At 40.5% G+C, this 26592-nt stretch overlaps 1 protein-coding gene across 6 annotated transcripts in view; it reads right to left on the reverse strand.

Annotated features, from left to right (window-relative positions):
* myt1lb (myelin transcription factor 1-like, b) overlaps positions 1 to 26592 on the reverse strand; it is a 117137-nt gene that overhangs the window by 21521 nt on the left and 69024 nt on the right. For all 6 annotated transcript variants that reach the window (XM_053510093.1, XM_053510095.1, XM_053510094.1 and 3 more), the window contains 5 exons: positions 21049 to 21183; positions 9797 to 9887; positions 7569 to 7676; positions 6179 to 6393; positions 1996 to 2276 (listed from right to left, as the gene is read on the reverse strand). In XM_053510093.1, the coding sequence (XP_053366068.1) occupies positions 1996 to 2276; positions 6179 to 6393; positions 7569 to 7676; positions 9797 to 9887; positions 21049 to 21183 (830 nt within the window). The remainder of the gene's footprint in view (positions 1 to 1995; positions 2277 to 6178; positions 6394 to 7568; positions 7677 to 9796; positions 9888 to 21048; positions 21184 to 26592) is intronic.

Raw genomic sequence — 26592 nt, forward strand, 5'->3', positions numbered from 1 at the left:
ACCTCCTGATGATGGTGTTCTACAGTAAGAAGGTATCTGATGTTTTGGAAATTCTTTTGTACAGCTGTTCTGATCAATACCGTTCAACGGCGAGACGCTGTAGAGACGGTATACGGAAAGAAACCAAGAAGAAGTCATGGGAATCAGCTGATATTGTGATTTGGGGTTAATTAAAATCACTTCAGTGATGATACATGTATGATTAATACTGTTCTACATTAGAATGACTGTGATTGGTTATTTGGAGGAAAATCATTTGCTCCACTATAAAAGAGTATGCACATCTGTACATTTAGGATTTTCCTCCTAAAATGTTCCAATTTCTTTGTTACTTGAATTTTGTTGAATTCATTTGGATTTTATATCCACTGTATACAACACACTCAATCCCCATTAATAATATTATACAGTACGTATTTAGAGCAGCTATGGAATCGTATGATCATTCTGCTCGGTCCTGGCTTCCTCCACAGCTTTATGTTTGACAAACGGCCCCATTTGAGGCAGTTATATTCCAATGTGAAATAATAAGAGGAAGTGAAGTGAAGGCGAAGTGAAGGCACAGCCGTCAGAAGCGGAGAGGAGCACCATGCTGTCTCTCAGCCTGTGACAGGAGGAGATGGGTTTTGCCGCAGGCCAGCTGCTTCTCTCATTCCCCCTCTCCTCTCTGCGGAGTGACAGGAGATGGATGGAGGAGGAAGAGAAAGAGAGATAGAGAGAGGAAGCCCTCTTGCTCTCGGCACTTCCGATCCCCCACCATATGCAATCATCTCTCCTTCCCAACCCTCTCCTTCCTATCCTTCCATCCCTGCACACCTCACCATTAGTGTCAGTGTCATTTGTGTGTGTGTGTGTGTGTGTGTGTGTGTGTGTGTGTGTGTGGTTAATACTAGAGGTGTGTACGTATGTCCAATCAGGCCACAGGAAGACGGACAGTTCTGCTTCTCGGTGACTAAAGATTCCATGACGGCTGCACAGTTACAGTTCTGACTGTCTTACTGTTAAATCCAGAGGAATCAGGAGCAAAATACCACATATATACACAAATGTTTATTCATTACTAGATTATAGCTAATTAACTGGCCACTTGGTGTATAGAGTTATCGATTTATCACTTTACTCATAAATTTATAACATAAGTATATAGTAATACTCATTGTACTAATCATTAAAGGATTTCAGCGTCTTTTAATCCTGTCTGTTCATATCATATACAGTCTGCAGCATTAAGGTGATTATCAGGCGTAATGTGTGTGTACTGTATAATGACCCGTACTAAGAAATTACAAACATTAATTACTTCCAAATAAAACAATTCCTTAACATACACCAATACAGGTTGTCTATTGATGTCTATAAACTCTTCAGTCTCAGATATTGTTGAATAAAACTCTAGGAATTCTAAAGGACTGATTAGTTTTTTCGAGGAGAGACTTTGTGTTTATCTGTGTATCACGTTCCAAGTGGACGTGGGTTTGTTACATTACATCAGTGAGGAGATTACCCTATAAACATTATACAACAGTTAGTTCCACCCCAACAATCTGATTGGACGAGAGTCATCACATAACTGCTGTTAATAGACAGTAACAGCACTGAGACCTTTAACCATGAGGTGTGTGTCCTGATCTCTTCATATGTAGAGTACACACACTGATTGATGTACGGTCTTTACTCTTTGTTGTAGAAAATCACTTATCGCAGATTATAAGTTCTGACCGAGTAATCTGATTGGATGGAAGCCTTCGCATGAGTGCTGATAACAGACAGTAACAGCACTGTGAGGTGTAACTCTGTGTATGAGTGGGCGTGTCCCAGGTGTTGTCCTGTGGTTAATGACACTAACGTTAGCGTGGTGAGAGTAGGTCTGTACGGTCCACAGTACTGAGGAGAGAGCAGCTGTCTGACTAAACCCACATTAATACACACACACAGACACACACACACACACACACACACACACACACACACACACACAGTGTATGTTGTCTGTACCCGTGTGCAGAGCTCCTGTGGTTTGCCGCTCAGGCTCTGAGGCATCTCTCTGCAGCGTGTCGACAGGTTGAGGATGGCTGTAGCCGCCATGTGTGCAGCCTCCATGTCATGCGTGTAGTCAAAACTGCTTTTGCTGCAGGTGCTGCTTGCGCTGCTTCCTCCTCCTCCTCCTCCTCCTCCTCCTCCTGCTGCTCCTCCACAGCTCAGGCTGCTGCTGCTACTGGGAGTGTAGCTACTGCTGGTGCTGCTGGCCGAGCTGGAGTTCTTACAGTATCGCTTAGCTGAGGAGACACACAGAAAAAGAGACGGTACACACTGCGTCCAGCTAAGACAGTCTAAAGAGAATACGCCAATGCATTCTTTAAATGAGAAAAAGATCTGTATAATGAATTTAATGAAAAAGTAATCACTGTTAAAGTCTGGGGAAGAGATTTTGAGAAATGCCACTGAAAGCATCATACAAGCACAAAACAAACAAACAATCAAACAAACAAACACAAAACATATAGACTTAAATACAGGAGTTTTGTTCATTGCTCAGTACAGATAGTTTTTGTTTACTAAACAAACCACATTATTAGGAACCCCTTGATCTTTCAGTATAATTCCAACACTAATATGTTATTTTCCCCCACATGTCACATGTGCTTTAATTTAAATTTTAACTAAACAAAAGTAATATTCCGCTGGCTGGGTTTAAATGTGTTTAGTAAATTTGTGTTCAGGAGTTTTGATGTTCTCGAAGCGGTGATGGTTAATCCTGGGGTTTAACTCATGTTGAAGCCCATATTAGTTCTTTTGTCTAGACTTCATTCTCTGACCATCATGCATTGCGGCGCCCTAAAGGATAATGGATCTATCTCCAAACCCAGTTCATAGCTTCCACTCAAAGTATATAACAAAGTGTAATAATGTACAGTATGTATGTATGCTATGGGTGAAGCTTTGTGTGTGTGGATGATGTAATACAGTATATATGTATTACATCATGGTAAGATTTGCCTAATTGATTACGATGACATTATTTGGTAATAAAATTGTTTAACTTCATCAGGCTATTATAAAGGGGCTTTTGTTAGCATTTGCTGTTAGCTTTCACACTCGGCACAACTGCTTCAGACGATGCTCAGGTACGATTGCTCGCCCTTCAACTATTTCTGAAAGTATTTAGCAATTATAACTTATTACGGCACCGGGTAAGCTCATTCCTGCTGTGCATATTTTTGCACCAATAATCAAGAGACGACATCATAACTATCAGATTTAACACCACAAACTGCAATACATGCAAAAGCTAGAGTATTTCTTCACATTATACAAAATGCCTACAATATCACCCACATTTATTACCACCTCCACCGGTCATTAGTTACAACTTTAATTCTGCATAAAATAATGCTTCTAACCTTTAAAACCCTACGTTACCTTGTCTTGCCATACAGGCTGAGCTACTCCATCTTCATTGCACACATGGTACTCCTGGATCACGTAGTAAAGGTTTACTTGTTCTGAAGTATCGATTCCTCTCTGAAGGGGGCAGGTCATTCAATTTTATTGAACCCACCCACAGAGCCTCCATAACATCTCCACCATCACGTCCTTCAAATCCCAGTTCATAAAACGGCAGCTCTTATCTCAGTCCTGCTGTTGTTCAGCCTCCTGCATTTTGCCGAGCACTCCCTCTTTTCATCATGACACACAGTGTGCACTATAGACCTTATTGATATGTAGACCTGCTCTATAGCATCAGCAACAGTTTACACTTACACTGGGAATTTTATTTTATTTATTTTTTATTCTGTATTTGGATTTGGGTTACACAGCTGTTTAAGTCGACCGTTAGGCAGAATGGCTTTCATGATGGAAGGAAGATAATATAGTTAATATTTTTTCTTTATAATGGACATGGACTGAATGTAGTATATTCAAGAAAAATTTTATATATTAAAGAAATTAAATAAAAATCTATTAGCAAGGCAAATGCAATGAAATACAAACAAAAAATAAACATATAACAGGAAACACAATTATTAAATAAACATAATATGACAAGATATTACTTCATCATCCAGTTAATTACTTCAAATCACTTTATTAGGAGGAAGTAGACGTACAGTGGCCACGCACACAATGTAGACTCGGGAATCCTAACTGTCCTCCTATGAGGACACATTTTCTGATGGGGGTCAAACCACCAACCTTCTGATCAGTAACGAAGAGTCTTAACCCTTTGTGCCCCCACTCAACTATTATTAGATGCTGGCTCTGAGCGTGAAGGCGTGGTCTCCACAAGACCCCTGAAGGTGTGCTCTGGTGTCTGACTTGAAGACATTAACAGCAGACACTTTAAGTCCTGCAGGTTGAAGGGTGTGTCCTCTGTGCACATCCCACAGCGTTGAGATCTGGGGAATTTAACAGTCAAGCCGACGCCTTAAACTCTTCAAATCATAAACACTTTTTTAGCACTGAGACAGGGTGGATTATCCCACTACTGCCTTTAGGGATTCTCTTACTGTGAAGGTGTGCACTTGGTTTGCAATAACTTTTAGGTTAGTGCTTCGTGCCAAAGTAACATTCACATGAATGTCAGAACTTCAGAACTCAGAATGTCAGAGCATCACACTCCCTTTGCAGCTTCGCTTTCTCTCATGGTGCATTCTGGTGTCATCTCTTAGCCCAAAGTAAGCAACACACACACACACACACACACACACACACACACACACACACACACACTGCTTTACAAATAATTTAAAAGAAAACAATTCATTAAACCTCACCACCTGCTTCCATTGCTCCATGATCCAGGTCTGATCCTCATGTTGGTGCTCTGCTGCTGGATGATGGTTGTCCTTCCTTGGATCATCACTTTTACTAACAACTGCCGACCACGAACACCCTGCAGAACCTGCCATTTTGGAGACGCTCTGACCCAGTCATCTAGCCAAAGTAATCTCATATCTGTGACTCTAACGCATAAACTTCAAGAACTGACTGTTCACACGTGCCCTATACTGTATACGCGCACCCCCCCCTCCCCCCGTCACGTGGCATTTTACTGTTCTAAATTAAAGGTATTCACTTTACATGTGACTGATTTTAATATAATGTAAAGGCTAATTGGTATAAACATCTTATGTAGTTCTGCGATCTATCTATCTATCTATCTATCTATCTATCTATCTATCTATCTATCTATCTATCTATCTATCTGTCTATCTGTCTATATTACACCTACAACTTTGTATATGACATGTATAACTAGTTTATTATTGTGCAATGAGTCTCCGTCATTTACTATGCATTTAGAAAGTATACTAAATTTCTTGACAAATGCACAGATCAGGGAACTATAAAGGAAGTATTACACTGTAAAGTTGTGCTTATATTAATATATCAATATATCAAATTTGCTCTTTGCAATTTATTAAAAAGGTTGATGTAGATTTATGTCACAAAGGATTTGTGTCAGTTTCAGGTCACCTGGTGAATTCCATCCTTACATCAAGTGTTATTGTGAAGACTCTAGTGAATTAATTTCTAATAGATAACTGAGTATCTAATGTTCTAATGTGAGCTGTAGGTGAGTAAAAGCAGTGCGGCTGGAGTGTTTGTGCAGAGCTGCATCCTTGAGCTTCAGGTGAGAAAGTTGTGCTTTTGCCATCTGACACAAGTTACAATGAGCCACCAGCCGGGCATCAAAGTGGCATCTCCAACTGAGTTCCCTGCTGCCATTTCTCTCTCTCTCTCTCTGTCTGTCTCTCTGTCTGTCTGTCTCTCTCTCTCTCTGTGTCTGTCTCTCTCTATATGCCCACTTATTTCTCCGTCATTAAAGTTCAGCCAGGGAACTGGCTGCTATTCACACAGAATTGCAATTAGCAGTGGCCCAGAGACTAGACCTTGACTCGCCTCTACCCAGTCATTCATTATGCATTCACTACTATATAATTTCCATACATTTCCATTCCCCTGGTCAAAGCCCGGAGAAGATGCAGAGAACACTCATAAAATAGCGTCATTGTAGCAACGGTTCTTTTGCTATTCACTGAATTCATATTCACTAAAAGGAAGCCTCACTCTAAAATTATATGGAGCCAGAAATACGATGTTCATTCTCCTGCTCACGAGCCTCATCAGACGATGTGTTTAATAGAAAGCTCAAACGTGGTTCTGCGGGTCTTACCGTCGTATCCCTTGGGTGATGTGTCACGGCCCTGGACTTTTGGAGCGATGGCACGTTTGCCGTAGACATTCTGGCTGTCGTAGCTGTTGTAGTCGAAGCTGGTCTTGGAATATTTCTCCAGCTCTTTGGCCAGGTTGGAGCGCGGGGTGGTGGTGGGGACGTTGTTCTTAAAGCCGTACTGTGGGATCTCCAGCTGCTTTACAAAGCACATGGGCCTAAAAGAGCAAGTGACAGAGGAGCTTCAACAGGATCTGATGGAAATCATATCATCGCATAAATAATTAACCAGATTTAGTAATAAACATCTGATTTCTTTAAAAAGTGAGTATTAACCATTAAATATGAGAGTAATAGTTTCTTGTCCTGACTAAGCTGAACACAACGCTATACTGATAAAGAATAGACATGACAACTGACTTGTACTGTCTCTTATTTGCTGTTTGTTTTTGGCAGGTGTTGTTTTAGATTATATCATCTTTTTACATCCTCCACATGAAGTATTTATAGGAAAATTGTGTAGGAAAAACATATTCAATTATTCTTTTCCTAAAATTCGGGCACACACTGTGTGTTACAGTCAAAAGTTTGGATTTATTTTCCTACATTCTAGAACTATACTGGAGATTTCAAAACTATGAAGTGACACATGTGGCATTTGGTGATTAATTCAATATTTTTTAACATCCGGCTGCTGTATATTTCGTCCCATAACCGGGGATTTAATTTGCAAATGCAGTTTGAGGCTATTTTCAGAAACATTTTAACAGCACTAATATTTTTGGAATAAACTGGTCTTGGGCCTCTGCCAGGCTTTTACTCTGAAGTTCGAGTCAGACTCTCAACCGAACGCCTAAATCAAGTCCAAAGTCTTTTATCTGTTGTTCAAGCTCCACTGAAGTCTTGAAGAAAGCATTAAAGAGAATTGGGACTTTGGGTCCCTTTATGATTCATCAGAAGCTGTAGTAGAAGAGCTCGAGTAATGTTATTTAATGCTGAAACAACAATTATGGAAATCAGGGCACATGAAAATTTATTTAAAAAAAAATTCCAGTCATGTTGTGTTAGCATGAACTCACATTGGATTCATTTGTTTTTACAAAACATGTCTGAAAAATATTAAAAGCAGTTTCTGCTTTAAACAGTAAATCATAAAATAAATCATGAAGCAAAGAATAAATGAATGAAACACACACAGTGCAAAGTCATGAACATCATAACTCAGGTTGGGTTTAGTTTGGGATGTGAACACCACATGAGTGGACGCTGGTAAACGAAATAATAATGTAGACATTCTGCAATCAGAAGTGAGACATCAGGAAAGAACAGGCAGGACCACCGATGATCCCCTAACAATGTCGTGTAACCCATGGGCTGTGATATTAACCCCTACCTTAGAACTCGGTCCGATCCCTGGCTGGATTTGGTTCCGTTGCAGGCTTGATGTTTCTCATGAGCTTTGGCCAGTTTCTCAGCAGCTGCTATCGGACATCCCGAGAGACTGTGTCAAGACAACACAAAGTGAAAAAAATATAATAATGATGAAAAGCAGCACATGATGCCCCTCTCTGTATATATTGATTGCACATTGATTGCAGATATTTAAGAAAACATTAAATAACACACAAAAAAAAATAATCAGGCAGACAACAACAGCTTCAGCTTCATGAGGTCTGTACTAAACGCTTAACTCCACATTTCCAAGCAAAACAAATCCACACCAGAGTTAAAACATGTGGATTTCAGACTCGCTTTTCAGACGCCAGACTGTGACTTCCCATGAGAATGCATTTAGAGTCACTATTTCCTCTTTTTGTGATCCGTTAAGAGTGTTAAAGCAACTCAGTGAAGAGTTTTCTCACGGCAGGCAGAAGGAACAAAGTAACAGCAAAGGTGTGTGTAGGTCTGTCTCCGTGCAAATGACACGAGACAAACCGGTAATTTGCTCTGGGGCCTGAGTACACACGTTTCCATGCTGGTGAGTACAGATGTAAGAGTTAAAAGTGTGTGAATTTGTGTGTTAGGTCTTTTCTTCTACAGCAGGTGCGTTCCTCAGAGTGGCTCTGAGAGTGTGTGTGTGTGTGTGTGTGTGTGTGTGTGTGTGTGAGAGAGAGAGCGAGCGAGAGAGAGAGATGCACAGCTGGCGCTCCTGTTCGGGTGTCATAGACGTGCTAATGGCTGGTGCCAGGCCTACCATCCCACACCAGCTGCTGACCGTCACACCTCCACTGCAGCAGCACCCAGAATAGAATTACACGCATTACAGAGGAAGACTGCAACAAGCGCGGCATTTATCATCCCAGTCACAGCTACAGACACATGCTTAATCTTTTTCTAAGGGTTAAGTATTGGTGTATATGCAAGGTTGTGGAAAAAATCAAATATATTCTGGACATTCTTTAGCTTTTTATGTGCACAAAAACTCACAACACTATAAAAGTTTTACTGTACATCAGTGCACTGGGTTAAAGTGAAATAAGTAAAAATAAGTGGTATTTAGCATTTTAGTAATTAGTGGATAGTTTTTGTTCTTTTCACTTTAGCAGCTATTTTAGACAAGCACAAAACCATGTTGATATTTTTTGAATAAACCCCTGAAATTCATCTTCTAGTGCGATTTTGTACAAGAGCAGAGGTGGCCGAGTCAGCGCGAGCTTGTCGAGGATAATAGTGGCTCGGTGGTCGAGGGTTCGAAGGGGTTCACATCCCAGAAATGGTTGAGTCCCTGAGCACGACCCTTAACCTTCAACTGCTCGGCTCAATCCTGTCACTGTGGATCAAATCATCCACTAAATAGACGAATATAATGGACTTTATTCGATTTTACATCATTAGTGAATTACTTGAAACATACAGTGATGTATAAAGTATAAAGTATTATTGCTTTACTCTTGTCATGTTTGTCAAGATCTGCTGAACTTCACTAATATGTATGTTTACTGATTATTATTATTAATGTAAATGTGATGCTTTTATACAGTGAATAAACATAAAACATCTAGTTAACAGTAAATGTTATTAGAATGTTTTGGTCAGACAATTAAACTGCAAAAGTCCCTGAAATAATGACTCAAATACTAATAATGAACAAATACTATATACTACTCTGAGGAAGTAACACACACCCGCACAAATCCAGACATTACATCTAATGTACATCTAATATTTAATTTAATATTTTATATACTCATAGGAAACACGTAACCATGTTTAAAGCCGTGGACTCTTAACAAGCAATGTTCTTTTTCTTTTTTATAAAAATATATTAATAAAAAACAAATAATAACACAATCTTAATCTTCTTAACATTTAATAGTGAAACAACCTATTACTTAGTTCTGATAAAGACATTGTGGGACGGATATCACATTGTGCATGACATTATTAAGACATTAATCAAAATAAATAAAAAGTCAATTAAATAATATTTAAATAGACAAACAAACATAGAAGAACACTGATGACTGCAACTAAAACTGCAACATTAACCGAAAAAGGATATCTCTCATTACAGAAAATAATAAATAAATAATAAAACAAACATAATAATAAATAAATAAATTCATTCACCAGACAGTCATGTGAAACAGAACTGAGTTCCTGCGCCAGCCGAGGTCTTACCTTCGATGTGAGTTCCTGTTGCTATTGACATGGCCACGCCCTGTGCAGCCAGGTGTAGGACACTTAAGAACATTTTCATACATTGCAAGAACTTGATGGCAGAGAAGAAAAGGAGTGGAAGACAGGGCAAGTTAGGAGGCAGCAGAGTTCGTTAGTCCTCTAGATTATTGTGAAGTAACAACATTAAACTGCATGCAAGATGACACACACACACACACACACACACACACACACACACACACACACACATATATATTCACCATGCCTTTATACAGACAGCAAAAACAGCAAAAATACATGATTGGAAAATGAATATACAGGATTTATGAACAGACTGATGGAGACCCGAAAACAATCTTTATTCAACATTTGACTGTAAAAAAATATATAAATATAATAAACCAATATAAAGTGGTGCAAAAAAGAACAACTTAAATCCCTGTCCTGAGGAGTCACATGATCTTAGCATAAACACGGTATGTGTAAAAAATGTCCATATATTTTTGGTAATAATTCCACTGCATATTCATTAAATATTATAACTACTATCCTTATATAGTGATAATCACTGGCTTACTCCAAAAATGTTCAATACAGCTCTTATAATGTTATAGATATAATTAACTGATAACTAACACTATTCATTATAATGCCATGTATGGCACAGAACCAACCCTTAATAATAACTATACTAATAATAACAACAACAACAACAACAATAATAAAAAAAAAAAAAAAAAAAAAAAAATAATAATAATAATAATAATAATAAAGTGGCTATAAAATTAAGAATAATTATTAAACCTTTGAACGTTTAAAATATTACTGAGTGTTTCTACGAATGACACACGTAAGTAGAACCTGAGACAACGTCCTGTCTCTTCAAGGTCACATATGTTGTCCTTTTCATTGTTGGAGGCACTCTGTGATGACATTTGGAAACATGACTTTATCATTTTTGACATTTAAACATTTTCAGGCTACAATAATGTGTCTGAATGTGCTCTTGTAATTAATCTTTAAATAAATGTCTCATTGTTAGATTACTAAAATAATGTGTTGTAATATTTGTAGTGAGTTTCATCATTTTAATATACTGTAATATATACAGTAACTTGTCATATTATTTTGGACCCAAGAAGGACTGAATAGAACCTGAGGTACGGACCCACCACTACCTCAACCTTTTACTATGATGTCATCTGCATTCAGGAGTCTTTCGCAGTCTCGGCACTAAGGAGAAAAACATCTGTGTGTGGAACTACATCAGTTCTGACTTTTCAGATTTATATATCCTATGCATTTTTTATTTTTTATATTTTATTCTTATTCTATTCTATAATTTATTTCTTATTGATGACCCTGATTTTAAGGTCACAGGCGGTCGTATAAGCCTTTCACTGCATATCGTATTGTGTATGAGTGTGTATGTGACTAATGAAATTAGAAAAATAATTTGAATTTGAGATTAAGTAATGTTCCAGATTCTTGTATTCAGTGAATGCACAAGAGCTACAACGTTAGAAGTTGTCAATTTGAGCATTTTCTATTATTTATACTTTAATATACTTTTATATTTTTGCCTTTGGTCCAGACTTCTGCACTGTATTACAATATATACAGTAGATTTTACATAGAATATATATATATATATACATTTATGATATATGATGATGATGTTTGATAGAAAGCTTATTAATATGATAAATCCCAATAATATAAATGAAAAATCAAAGGATAAACAGAATTTTCTTCTTCATATTTGATGTTTTTCTTTTTCCAGTATTTATCTTCAGTAACTCTCACCATTAAAAAAAATACTGTCCATGATGATTTGAAATCCCCACTGGCGCCAATTAGATTAATGATCTTTAGGAAGTAGAGGAGAGGAAAGAAGAAGACGCAGGGGCTTTGACTCTCTCTCTCTCTCTCTCTCTCTCACTCTCTCTCTCTCTCTCTCTCTCTCTCTTTGTGTGTCTTCACTGTCTTCATCATCACCTCCTTAAACTCTCACCCTCATCCTCTCCTCCAGCTCTGACACATTAATTACTCCGCACTATGTTTAATTGGACCAAGGCTGCTACCTAGAGATGGACAGACTCTCAAACACTGTGCTGCATTTTTATAGTCTTGAATAAAGACTATAATGTAGTGCCTCTGATGATAAATGCACTTAAGGATTGGAGGAATGTTGTGTGAATGTAATTTAGATTGCTCAAGGACAAAATGATGAATTCTAAGTAAAAACAAATCAGGTTTCTAAAGTTTTATTTATATATCTGATGCTACATTTATTTATTAGACAACAAATATGTTGATCAATAAACCATAAAATATTTTCCACACATGGTATTTAATAAGGAGATTAAACTTATAATTGCATGACTATCTATAAACACTTTACTCGATATATGTGTGTGTGTGTGTGTGTGTGGTTCTTTGCCGGTTTAATATTTCAGCTTAGACATTTTTCTAATGATTAACTATAACAGTGACATTACACTATAATTACAGAGTTACACATACTGGACCATGTATTTTGCAATGTATTTTTATTGTTTATATACATTAAATAATGATTACTTTCCTTTATAGTGTGTTATTACAAACATCTAATTTTATGTAACTAAGTTACTAAGTAGTATCTAAGTTATATAGTAGTTACTAAGTTTTGCAGTACATCCTATAGAACCAGCTGCAGTTCTTCTGAGGACTGACTTTTGCATGAAAACCCGACAGCTTTTATTTTATTTTTTGTCTGAAAATGGTCATATGCAGCTTTTCTTACTAACTTACAAATGTTTTCGGTAACATTCAGTTTCGCGCTAATAAACTGATGTGTAAAATGCACTAACTTAGCAGAGATGTCATGAAATAACAACAACAACAGAATATATATATATATATTACATTATGAAAAAATAACACAGGACACCTAAGACTTTTGCACAGAAATGTAAGTTTCAGCAGTTAAAGTCAAATCCATCCTCAACGCCCTGCATATTTATCTTTATTATTAACTTGTGAACTTTAACGGTGTGTAAGGTTTACTTTTCAGTGTAGATTACTTTTATTTTAAACTTTTTATAACTATGTTAATTTATTTGCAATAGTTAACAATTTGCTGCATGAACTACAATTCTGTTTAAAAGCTTATTAAAAGAGGGGACGGTGAGATTTACGGTTCCAGAGCTTCATCCATTAATATGTCATTAAATGTTGCTAGAAAATGGTGAAGTTTTTGTTCATTCTGTTTTTAGATAAACTTCTAAGATGGAAACTTGCTCTTTATACCTCATGCATGATGGGACTCCTGATTATTAAACTTTAAACTTTGTAAATGCACTAGTAATGTCCCCGTATAGTAACTTCTTAGAGAAATAGGAAACTACAGCATCGACCAACAAGCACGCATCTCTAAGTACTGTACATCATATATCATTTAATATATCTTATTTATTGTGTTTCAGGATGGACATCAACATTAGGTGAGGTTTATTTCTTAACATTTCATTTATGTTCATGCCAACATTATTGTAAGGGTCCTCCACTAGAGGTCACTGTTTTTATTTTGTAGTTTTTGTTGGCCGACTCAGTTTCCCAGCAGGCACCTCGGTCAGGTGATGCAGTGCACACCTGAACCGAGGTAGCCATCAATTAATCTATAAATAGCTGTTTAGACTGGGAAACTGGGTCGAGCATTTTTGGGAATACCACTGTCTGTTATGTGGGCATTTTGGTTTGTTTTTATTTGTTTAATTTGTACTTTGATTTTAGTTGTGTTGACTTGGGCTCTCTTATTGGCAATGTCTCTGTGTATGTTTTGTGTGTCTGTGTTAGTGGAGCTGATTCAGTCCTGTCCTCCTGTGTTCTTGTGGTTAGCTAGAGCAGGTAAGCAGTTAGGTGTATGTGTGGCTAGGAGCATGATTAGCTAAATGCTATGTTGAGTTTATAGTACAGTGACAGTACTAGCATGCTTCTAGCCATAGCCCCTCTGTTTCTCTAGCTATCCTGTGTTTCCTCTCCCCCGAGTTGCCCAGTGAGCCTAGCCTTTAGGTGTCCCCTAGCCTAGCCTTTGATGTGTCCTCAGCCTAGCCTTTGATGTGTCCTCAGCCTAGCCTTTGATGTGTCCTGAGCCTAGCCTTTGATGTGTCCTCAGCCTAGCCTTTGATGTGTCCTGAGCCTAGCCTTTGCTGGTCCCCTAGCTTAGCCTTTGCTGGTCCCCTAGCCTAGCCTATGATGGTCCCCTAGCCTAGCCTTTGATGGTCCCCTAGCCTAGCCTATGATGGTCCCCTAGCCTAGCCTTTGATGGTCCCCTAGCCTAGCCTTTGAGGGTCCCCTAGCCTAGCCACTGGGTATCCCTTGTCTGTGTTTCCTCTCCCCCTAGCGTCCCAGTGTGCCTAGGTTTAGAGTGCGGTCCCTCCGGCTTTGGAGTAACGACTAGCTTGTGAGTGCTGCCTCGCTTAGCCTTGGAGGGCTGCCTCGCCTAGCCACTGGGTAGTCTTTGTCTGTGTTTCTGTGCCCCTATTCCCTAGTGTGTTTAAGCTATTAGGTAAGTATAGCTTAGTGCATGTTGGGGCTGAAGACATGCTTAGCTAGGTGTATGTGTAGCTAACTGCCATGGTTAAGCAATGCTTAGCCATGTTTAGCTAGAAGCCATGCCTAGCTGATTGCCATGTCTTTAGCCCTTGTCCTGTCCCTCTCTTGGTCTCTCGTCTCGTCTTTACGTGTCTCCCGTCCTCTCTAGTGTCTCCCGTCCTCTCTAGTGTCTCCCGTCCTCTCTAGTATCTCCCGTCCTCTCCAATGTCCAGTTTCAGCTCCACGCCTCGTTTGTGTCTTGTTACGTTTGTCCCCTGCCTGTGTCTCGCCACAGGACGTGTTTTGTGTCTTGTTACGTTTGTCCCCTGCCTGTGTCTCGCCACAGGACGTGTTTTGTGTTTCCTCCTGCCTGTGTCTCGTCACAGGACGTGTTTTGTGTCTTGTTACGTTTGTCCCCTGCCTGTGTCTCGCCACAGGACGTGTTTTGTGTTTCCTCCTGCCTGTGTCTCGTCACAGGACGTGTTTTGTGTTTCCTCCTGCCTGTGTCTCGTCACAGGACGTGTTTTGTGTTTCCTCCTGCCTGTGTCTCGTCACAGGACGTGTGTTTATTCCCCTGTCTGTGTCTTGCCAGAGAGCCCCTGTTAGCACAAAGTTAAGTATGGTTTAAGTTTGTTTGTTCCTTTGTTTGTATCTTTATTTATACTTTGTTTAACCTTTATTAAAGACTCTTTTTTTTGGTTAACACCACCCCTCTGCCTCTATGCCTGCTCCTTCCGCCCACGGCGTTCAACACCTTGCCACAACACCCCATTCGTGACAAAATGCTCGACCCAACCAAGGCATAGCAGAGGGGGCTGGGACTTTAAAGCGGCAGCCTCGCGTGGAGGCCACAGCTGCAGCACCCTTCGCGCCTCACGGGGAGGCCACCGCTGCAGCACCCTTCGCGCCTCACGGGGAGGCCACCGCTGCAGCACCCTTCGCGCCTCACGGGGAGGCCACCGCTGCAGCACCCTTCGCGCCTCACGGGGAGGCCACCGCTGCAGCACCCTTCGCGCCTCACGGGGAGGCCACCGCTGCAGCACCCTTCGCGCCTCACGGGGAGGCCACCGCTGCAGCACCCTTCGCGCCTCACGGGGAGGCCACCGCTGCAGCACCCTTCGCGCCTCACGGGGAGGCCACCGCTGCAGCACCCTTCGCGCCTCACGGGGAGGCCACCGCTGCAGCACCCTTCGCGCCTCACGGGGAGGCCACCGCTGCAGCAGCAGCACCCTTCGCGCCTCTCGAGGAGGTCCCAGCAGCAGCAGCAGCACCCGCCGAGCGCCTCGAGGAGGTCCCAGCAGCAGCAGCAGCAGCCGCCGAGCGCCTCGAGGAGGTCCCAGCAGCAGCAGCCGCCGAGCGCCTCGAGGAGGTCCCAGCAACACCAGCAGGCCTCAGGTGGAGGCCCCCCACCTTCGTCCAGTAGCCCTTATTCAAGGCTTACCGCCTTCGGAGCGACACCCCAGCACAGCGTCCAGCACCCGGCTTCGATGTCGGGCACCCACCGCGGCACGGCGGAGGAAAAGCCAGTACTGCATCGGCCGCCCGGATTGGGGGACAACACAGCACTGTCTTCAGGGGCTCTACTTCTCAGAGCAATACAGTGCTGCCCCCTCCGCCCGGCCCACAACAGCGATCCGGTGCTGCCTCCGCCACACAGTTGACTACGGGAACTAGCCCGTCGGGGTCGGGTGAAGGGACACCAGGGAAGTGCCTTGGGACCACCAATAGCGCTCCGGAGGAGCGGTTTAAGGGGGGGGGTACTGTAAGGGTCCTCCACTAGAGGTCACTGTTTTTATTTTGTAGTTTTTGTTGGCCGACTCAGTTTCCCAGCAGGCACCTCGGTCAGGTGATGCAGTGCACACCTGAACCGAGGTAGCCATCAATTAATCTATAAATAGCTGTTTAGACTGGGAAACTGGGTCGAGCATTTTTGGGAATACCACTGTCTGTTATGTGGGCATTTTGGTTTGTTTTTATTTGTTTAATTTGTACTTTGATTTTAGTTGTGTTGACTTGGGCTCTCTTATTGGCAATGTCTCTGTGTATGTTTTGTGTGTCTGTGTTAGTGGAGCTGATTCAGTCCTGTCCTCCTGTGTTCTTGTGGTTAGCTAGAGCAGGTAAGCAGTTAGGTGTATGTGTGGCTAGGAGCATGATTAGCTAAATGCTATGTTGAGTTTATAGTACAGTGACAGTACTAGCATGCTTCTAGCCATAGCCCCTCTGTTTCTCTAGCTATCCTGTGTTTCCTCTCCCCCGAGTTGCCCAGTGAGCCTAGCCTTTAGGTGTCCCCTAGCCTAGCCTTTGATGTGTCCTCAGCCTAGCCTTTGATGTGTCCTCAGCCTAGCCTTTGATGTGTCCTGAGCCTAGCCTTTGATGTGTCCTCAGCCTAGCCTTTGATGTGTCCTGAGCCTAGCCTTTGCTGGTCCCCTAGCTTAGCCTTTGCTGGTCCCCTAGCCTAGCCTATGATGGTCCCCTAGCCTAGCCTATGATGGTCCCCTAGCCTAGCCTTTGATGGTCCCCTAGCTTAGCCTATGATGGTCCCCTAGCCTAGCCTTTGATGGTCCCCTAGCCTAGCCTTTGAGGGTCCCCTAGCCTAGCCACTGGGTATCCCTTGTCTGTGTTTCCTCTCCCCCTAGCGTCCCAGTGTGCCTAGGTTTAGAGTGCGGTCCCTCCGGCTTTGGAGTAACGACTAGCTTGTGAGTGCTGCCTCGCTTAGCCTTGGAGGGCTGCCTCGCCTAGCCACTGGGTAGTCTTTGTCTGTGTTTCTGTGCCCCTATTCCCTAGTGTGTTTAAGCTATTAGGTAAGTATAGCTTAGTGCATGTTGGGGCTGAAGACATGCTTAGCTAGGTGTATGTGTAGCTAACTGCCATGGTTAAGCAATGCTTAGCCATGTTTAGCTAGAAGCCATGCCTAGCTGATTGCCATGTCTTTAGCCCTTGTCCTGTCCCTCTCTTGGTCTCTCGTCTCGTCTTTACGTGTCTCCCGTCCTCTCTAGTGTCTCCCGTCCTCTCTAGTGTCTCCCGTCCTCTCTAGTATCTCCCGTCCTCTCCAATGTCCAGTTTCAGCTCCACGCCTCGTTTGTGTCTTGTTACGTTTGTCCCCTGCCTGTGTCTCACCACAGGACGTGTTTTGTGTCTTGTTACGTTTGTCCCCTGCCTGTGTCTCGCCACAGGACGTGTTTTGTGTTTCCTCCTGCCTGTGTCTCGTCACAGGACGTGTTTTGTGTCTTGTTACGTTTGTCCCCTGCCTGTGTCTCGCCACAGGACGTGTTTTGTGTTTCCTCCTGCCTGTGTCTCGTCACAGGACGTGTTTTGTGTTTCCTCCTGCCTGTGTCTCGTCACAGGACGTGTTTTGTGTTTCCTCCTGCCTGTGTCTCGTCACAGGACGTGTGTTTATTCCCCTGTCTGTGTCTTGCCAGAGAGCCCCTGTTAGCACAAAGTTAAGTATGGTTTAAGTTTGTTTGTTCCTTTGTTTGTATCTTTATTTATACTTTGTTTAACCTTTATTAAAGACTCTTTTTTTTGGTTAACACCACCCCTCTGCCTCTATGCCTGCTCCTTCCGCCCACGGCGTTCAACACCTTGCCACAACACCCCATTCATGACAATTATGACATCATTACAATAAAGTTAGGCCTATTTGTAGTGGGCTTTCAGTTTGGTGTATTTTATTTTAATATATAGATTATACTGCATTACTGCTATAACAACATGATGCTACAGTATGTATAATTTTTTACAAATAAATGACACATATGCCTGTTATTCAAAAGAAACTCTATTAAAGAATAAAAATTATTTTAATATTTTTTTTAACATTAACATTTTTTAAACATTAAAATACAGCAATTACTCAGCAAAAAAATGTATTTATTGACTTACTTGTGATACTTTTATTAAATAAGAGTTTCAAATATAAAACTCTCACTATCACAAAATAGTAGTTATGACATCTGAATAAAACAGCTTTTATATCAGGTCTAGTTAATGTCTAGGTAAAGGGTTAGCTGGTTTTGAAATCTCCTCACATCCTTTCTCTCTCTCTCTCCCCTCACACACACACACACACACACACACACACACACACACACACACACACACACACACACACACACTTTTGTTGGGGCTCTTAATAAATTGTTGTGTGCTCTTTGCCAGCCCCGTGGTGTATCCAGCAGACTGAAAGGTGACCTGTTGTGAGCATGTCGAGCTATCGACAGGTCGCTGCTAAAAAATGCATTATGTGCAATGGAGCAGCTGTAGAGATGCTCTCCTCTATCAACGTGCGCTCAATAACCTGCCCGAAGAGCGCAGTGTCCCGCCAGTGCTGCAGCCTGCGGTGTGTTTTTCTGACACTCTCACACACTTTCACACAAACAGTGAAGCACTGACATATTATAACGCATTCATCTCTAAGAGTGGACAATGCATTATTAATGCTGTCTCTTTATTCTGTCTGCGATTCATGAGGTTCATGATGCACAGAGACGTTCCGGGAGAAATATCTGGCAAATAACGGGAAAATTAAGTCGCTCTTCTCCGGTGTGTTACTGAAATCCCCACACTCAGGAAAATCAATTATTTACTTTTTCAATTACATTATGATCTTATTGTAAATATACTCTTAGTGGAAAATATGCAACACGTTTCATGTGTTTAACCTTCGATAATTATGCATAAGGAGTGTTTTTACTGCTTTCCACCACGGTGCTGATGAATTAGAAGGATTTAGAGACTGTACAAACAAAAGTGTTAGGTATTCGTATAGGTATAAAAATATAGATGTGTAAAGATATGGTGTGTGTTTACGACAGTAGCATAAAGACTGCATGATGATTGTTATAATATTAATAAAAGTGTAAAGTAATTAATCAATTAATATGGAAAAGTCTTTAGCTTCCTTAACATTTGTGGAAAAGGAGATACAGTATGTGACCATGTGCAATAACACACACACAAACACACACACACACACACACTTATGCATATACTGTACATACTTACATACACACTCATATACACATATCCAAGTTGACTGGTTCTTCTCGTCGTACAGTTGGCCCTGTGTTCACATGCACTAACCCTAACCCTGTGTACACTCTAACCCTAACCCTGTGTACACTCTAACCCTAACCCTAGGTACACTCTAACCCTAACCCTGTGTACACTCTAACCCTAACCCTAACCCTAGTCTCCAGTGCTGGAGTTCTGTTCTGTAACAGTCAGTATTTTCTGCACAGACCTCAGGACTTCTCTGTAACATGACATGCCACATTTCTTGTCTTTTTGAATTTAAAAAAATTAAATAAAATAATATGAAAACAGTTTACTAATATGCCAAAAAAGTTCAAACTGATACGTGTTGATAAGTTTCTGTTCTGTCGTGCCTTTTTTGTTTGTTTGTTTTTGTTGTGCTTCACTTTATCAGACACGTTCTATTTAAATGCTTTCTTGATTCAGTAGGTCTGGCAGTAATCAGGCCTGGGCGTGGCACCTGAAATTTAACCCAGCTTTACAAAAACCACGATTCATTAATGAATTAACAAAGGGGGGGAGGGGGGGAATATTACTTAGATTACTTAGAGCTAGGTGCATACGTTTGGACAGGTTTGTTCTCTTAATGAGAAAATACGTAAACATCTATTTAACTGCATTTTGTATTTGCTCAGGTTATCTTTGTATAATAAAAAAGATTTGTGTGGAAAAAAAATCTAAATCAGGACACGGCAAGTTCAAAGCAACTGCAACCTTTTGAAAAACTACAATATGTCATTTTTAATCAATAAAACACTTTTGGACGTGATGTTTTGTCGGGGCCTAGTAATGAGGTTTCGGGCCTAAAAAAAGTAATGAGGTTTTCTTTCGTAATGAGTAAAAGCACTTCTGAGGTCTATCTGAAGATAAATCATGTGGGTAAAGTCTGAGGTCACTCCAGACCTCACTCGGCATGTCCTGAACTTGGAGACTTGCTTAAATTACACCTCTTGACATCTGGACACTTTATAGGCAAATCTTTTTACGTTAACTAATTTTCTGGGCTGTCATTAAAGCTGTCAGCTCATTTGATTGCCTTCTGGGTCATTTGCTACCATAACGTGGGATCCTCTCTGTGGTTTAATGGATTGTGTAAAAGATAGTTTATAGGGAGATTTGCACAAGGTGAATGAGAGCAGTAAGTGGGAGAAAGATCACTACCCTTCCTGTGTTCTGCCCTTACAGCAGGGATGTGAGCCATAATTATTATCCTTCATTCAACTGGACATAATAAAAAAAATCAAATGCAACGGAACCAGCTTAATAAATAAAAGAGTCCCTCTTGAACATTGCTATTTTATGTATTCAAGTTTTATATTACAAATTATATACAGGATGTATTAAGTTTCAGTTATAACTGTATTGACATAAAAAATAAAATAAAAACAATCTATAAGATTTCATAAGATGAGCATGCAGGGAAGAAAACAAACTATATATATATATATATATATAAATATGTAAATCCATGCAAAATTAAAACCCATGCCACTATAAAAAATGGCCTTGACACCTAAAAGACGCTCACAGAAACATATAGTATGATGATGACGCTAAGCAGGACAAATCCAAGCCAAGCACAAGACCAGCAAGTTACGAAGCAGGAGACAGTGTGTGAGGAGTGTGTGTGTGTCTCTTACTTTCTGGAGGAACTCTGTCTTTATGTGGGCAGCCAGACAGGCTTCGATGGTGAGGGTACAAGCCAGTCACATGACCAGTGCCATCGCAACCCGGCGTTGGGCACCGACTCTCTTTCTTCTCTGACCTCGAGGAATCTTCACAAGAATGCACACACAGAAAAATAACAAGAACGTGTAAATGGACGAGAAAATACGTTTAAACATAACTACAAATGTGCAGCTGATCAATAAATAGCAACCACTTAACATTTAGCTTCCAAAGACCCCAGACGTTCTTGTGTGTTTAATGTAGTCCTGAGGACATTGGAATAGATCTCCAGGCGTCCTGAGGGACTTTTTGTCTCTCGTTACGTTCGCTCCAGTCCCTCTACCTGATCAGTTTTAGAGGAGTGTGTTTGTGTTTGTTAAGCCGCACAGTGACCTGAGAATCGTTCAAGTATAAAATCATCTGCATTAAGTCCTGAGCCAGTGAGAAACCAGTGCAGATGATGAGAGATGATCAGGAGGTGATTAGTTACTGCTGATGCTGAATGCTGAGGGGTTGGAACAGACGAGAGGGGAAACGAGGTCGCTACATAAACAACACGCTTTTAAATTGTATCTTTAGTCACTTCGCAGCCTCTCGCAGTAAAACGTTTGTTCTTATTTTTTAAATTTAATCCACATAATTAAATTTAATTTAACTTTATATGAAGAAATAAGAGGTGACTCAAGACTTTAATACAGTACTATTTAATATTCTTTGTAACATCTATGCAATTAATTATCAAAGATAAATCTATAAGAAAATCTATATAATTGTGATGTATTTATTTTATTATTCCTAATGTCTGATTTATACGCCGTCTATTCAGATGAAATATACCTAAATGTATTTCTCCTTTTAACAAACTCAAACTTCTTAATTACTGGTGAACACAATAAATAACTCAATGTCTGTATTAAGCTTTTGTAGTGAATCACAACCTTTTGTACCAGAAACCTTTTTCTTTTGTTAGTGTTGTTAAATTGATATTGAATACCGGACAGTCCTATCAGTGATTACTGAAGATTTTCCTTTGAAGAGGAGGATGAATTGAACTGGTACAGACAGAGGTAGAGAGAGAGAGACTGAATGAAAGATAAAGAATGGAGAGGGAGACACGGGGTGATTACCTTGTGAGATGGTCTACCCTAATAACACACTGTGTTTTGTATCAAGTCAGTGGGAAAGAGAAGCCGAGGAAAGACAGAGAAATCCCGAGTCACAGAGATGTAGAGAGCAGTTAATACCCCGGACGTAACCGCGGACACAAACCCAACTGAAACAGCTGCTCTCCAGAGGCGCGCCAAGTAGAGTTGGCCAAAAAACAGAGGTGTCTCTCATGTACTGATGATTCTGACTGATTGTTTTTTTTATAATATTTTCCCAGCAAAGCAGCAGATTTAAGTCCAGCATCATGTATTGGGATTATTTCATTTTTTATTACATCCGCAAAGACCGAGGACAAAATCAGACCCCATTTAGGGGTGGGAGAGTCACCACTCTTTACTGGTTAAGTTATTTTTTTGTACATTCATACAGATGAATCACATAATATTGTGTGAATCTGACCAGAAGCCAACGTTCAGGGAGTCTTAGTGTTAGTGCTGTATATCCATATATTACACGCTCATGTCCAGTCATGTTGTAAAGACTGACACACAGCCTGCTGGGTTTTTCAGAGCAAAAAGAGGAGAGGAGTGTGATGTGTATGAGACAGCAGCGAATATCGACTGTGGCTCGGGACAGGCCATGCTTTGCATAGCAAATGGCCCCCATTACCATAGCATCTGGGGATAATTAATGTGCAGTCAGTGGTCCTGTCGTTCGTTATCGGTCATACTGATATTGTTCAATTTCCATCTCCGCCTCATGCCTTTTTTAAGGAGGAACTCCTTCCATAACTGTCAGGCCAGCACACTTTTATAAATCATAATGGCCCCTGGTCAGGCAGCCTCTGCCGCTATCCGCGCCGAGGAGAGATGTTATCGTGACGTAATGGCTGCGCATCCCTCATTATTCTGACATTATTCCGATAGAGTCTGCCCAGTGTGCCAACCCAGCGTCCTTTGGTGAGGCTGAAATCTTCTTCCTCTTCATCTGATCAAGAGCGTGTAGCCGTGATCAAACGTCTACTTTGTGTCAGCGTAGAAAATGGGTGATAACAAGAGTTATTAATTTGGCATAATGATACCAACATAAATAAGCAATTTTCTGCTTGGAAATGTCAGACTAATAGTGCCATATATTAGACAAGGGTTAATCGAGCTTTTAATGTGAGTGCACCACGAACCGAGATCACATGCTTGAATGAACAGCTCCTGATCGCCTGTATCTATTGTAATAACTTTCTACATTCAACAGCTCTGAGTTATCACAGTCGGTCCGGTTCTAACAGGTCCTGTAGTAGGTCCACCCAGAATAGATGGCACGGTGTAATTTGGTGTACACTGTCTCCACTGCATGACTGTGGGCTTGTTCTTCAGCATTACAGCTACTGTATATATTCTACAAGAGCTCTGGGTTCTCTGGGTTTAAAAATAGGTGGCTTGAAGACACAATGCATCATGGGAAAGAGATTTGCTGTCCTTTCAGCCCCTGCCATTACTTATGTCTGACAGGCCCAGACACTGATGTAACCACGCTGCCCTATTTGAACAACATAAGCCGCCGCTGTCCGCACTGCAGGGACGGCGGGACTCAGATTGGATGTGAATGTCATTTCCGGGGTCACAGTGAGTCCTTTCTACAAGTATATAAGTGAGAGAATGTTACCACTCAACAAAGATTTTGAATATAGTACCTGTGATGTGACCTGGGCAAACCCACTGACTCTCACTGCTAAAAAAATCTGGCTTTAATGTGTGCGTTATTCAATTTAGCTTGTATATTTAATTTAACTATGAACAGAAAACACCAATTTTTTTACCATCTAGTTATATTGCTCAAGATTATGTTAACTTTACTCATGACAGTTTATTTGACTTCATGTACATAATGTATTCAAGTGAATGAAACATGGTTGGATTGAAGCTGGAATTATTAACTTCAAGTAAAAAAAAAAAGCTATTTATGAGCTAATGTAAGCTTAACAAAAAAATAATATGTTGGTGGGGTTTCCAACTGAAAAGTAAAAGCATTTCTATAAATAGATCAAAATTTATTTTTATCTATTTATAAATAAATAGATAATTTGAAAATAGATAAATTAATTTATAAATAAATTTATACATTTATTTTACAATAAATTTAAAATACATTTTTATTTAATTTATAAATAAATAAAATTCATAAATTAAATTGTATAAAATTTATATAAATTTATATACATTTTGATAAATAGATTATTTGTATATATATATATATATATATATATATATATATATATATATATATATATATATATATAAACCATTTTAATATTTTAATATATGCATTTTTATAAATAGATTAGTCTTAGATTTAGATGCTGTCCTCCCCAGTCTCACTAATCACTCAGGTTTGTTGATGGTGAAGTGATTGGTTGCTTTACATCTCAGTTCCCCCTCATGTCTGTGTTTTCTTCTGGCTCCTCCCTTTTAGCTATGATGTCATAGTTCGTCCCTCTGGACCTGTCTGACCCATCCTGGTGCCCCGCTTCTGGTTGGAGATCTCGTCACATGGATGCCCCGTGTGTCTCTTTGGGATGCGTCTGGTGTCTGGTGATGGTTTCACTCTACCATGAAGACGGTTCTGGCCTCGACTGGTGTTGACAGCTGTTTCTCTGAGGACTTGACTTGGCTGAAGTTGTTCAATAATTCAGGACTGGAATTTCCTACAAGTCTACCTGAGCCTCCAATAACTACCTGGACTCCATATTAACATCAATTAACATCAACTGTTATACTGAACTGAGTAACACACCTAACGCACAGTATAAATGTAGATCAATCCTGGCTATTCGTTTTCACCCAGATGAGGATGGGTTCCCTGTTGAGTCTGGTTCCTCTCAAGGTTTCTTCCTATTACCATCTCAGGGAGTTTTTCCTTGCCACTGTCGCCCTCGGCTTGCTCACCAGGGACAAACTGACCATTTTGATTCATGCACACTTACATTCCATACAGACTTATACAGAAATAATTATTTTGATGTGTAACGCTGCTTTGCGACAATGACAATTGTTTACATTTACATTTGGGCATTTGGCAGATGTTCTTATCCAGAGCGACACAGTCAGCTCCCACTATTTACATTATTACTGCACCATGAAGAGGTAAAGCATTAATTTCTGAGTACATGCACAAGCGCTAACTATCTCATTCATCTAAGTGCTTACGTGTGCTTGGGTTACGCTTCAACAAGTGGTTTACTACGTACCATAGAAACGGACACAGGTCCAAAAGATTGTGTTTGCAAATAATAAAGGTACCAGCTTAAAACAATAATGCACTCAGACTACAGTGTAGACACGGCAGTGAACAACAATGTAATGTTTACATTATGATAAAAAATTGGCAAAAGTACAAACACTTCACAAAAGATGACCATGAAGCGTGGGTTTATTACGTGCTGTAACTCACATTCACTATAGAAACGTAGACTAGAGAGACTGATTTCAAACTGTAACTTATGGTTGAGATTCATGAATAAAAATAACAATCTACTGTACACTGCCTGGCCAAAGTAAACAAATAATAATAATAATAATAATAATAATAATAATAATAATAATCAGTCATCTTTAGCTTTGATTACAGCACACACACACACACACACACACACACACACACACACACACACACACACACACACACACTGTGGTGTCCAGTTCATGTGTAAAGATGATTCCTCATGCTTCCAGAATCACAGTGTCCGCTCCATCAGGGAATGAAACCCTCCATAGATTTCAGGTGGTCAGCTGACTTCATTTTATTGCCCCATAACGTTACTGAGTCTAGACCTGAGTAACTGATCAACCCCAGATCATAACACTCCAGAGGCTTGTACAGTGGACACTATGCATGATGGGAGCATCGCTTCATGTCCTTCCCTTCTCACCCTGACACGCCCATCACTCTGGGATAGGATCAGTCTGGGCTCATCAGGTCACATGACCTTTCTCCATTAAACTGAAGCCTCTAATCTGATGAGTCTCAATAACAAGTGGTTTTTATTATGGACACACCGCTGTTTAGTCCCGATCCTGTGGGTTCTCATCACACTGCGTGTGTAAGTGTGTGTGTGTGTGTGTGTGTGTGTGTGTGTGTGTTAAACATAGCCCTGGTTTCTACTGTTAACTGTTTAGTGTTTAAGTGATCTCCATCTGTGCTTTATTCCTGACCAGATTTCCTCCACTGACTGGTTGGTTCAGTTCTGTCCTTACAGGTTTTAATGAGGTGTCGAAGGTTCTTAACTCAGTGTCAGTCACTTCAAATCTCCTTAGTTGTTTTCTTTGCTTCCTGCAAGCCATTAATTTGACCCTTCTGAAATGGTGACATTTCTTTTGGCTACGCGACAGAATACTTGTCTTTCTTTTTTCTAG

The sequence above is a fragment of the Clarias gariepinus genome, chromosome 13 (assembly GCF_024256425.1).
Source record: "Clarias gariepinus isolate MV-2021 ecotype Netherlands chromosome 13, CGAR_prim_01v2, whole genome shotgun sequence".
Classification (NCBI taxonomy): Eukaryota; Metazoa; Chordata; class Actinopteri; order Siluriformes; family Clariidae; genus Clarias; species Clarias gariepinus.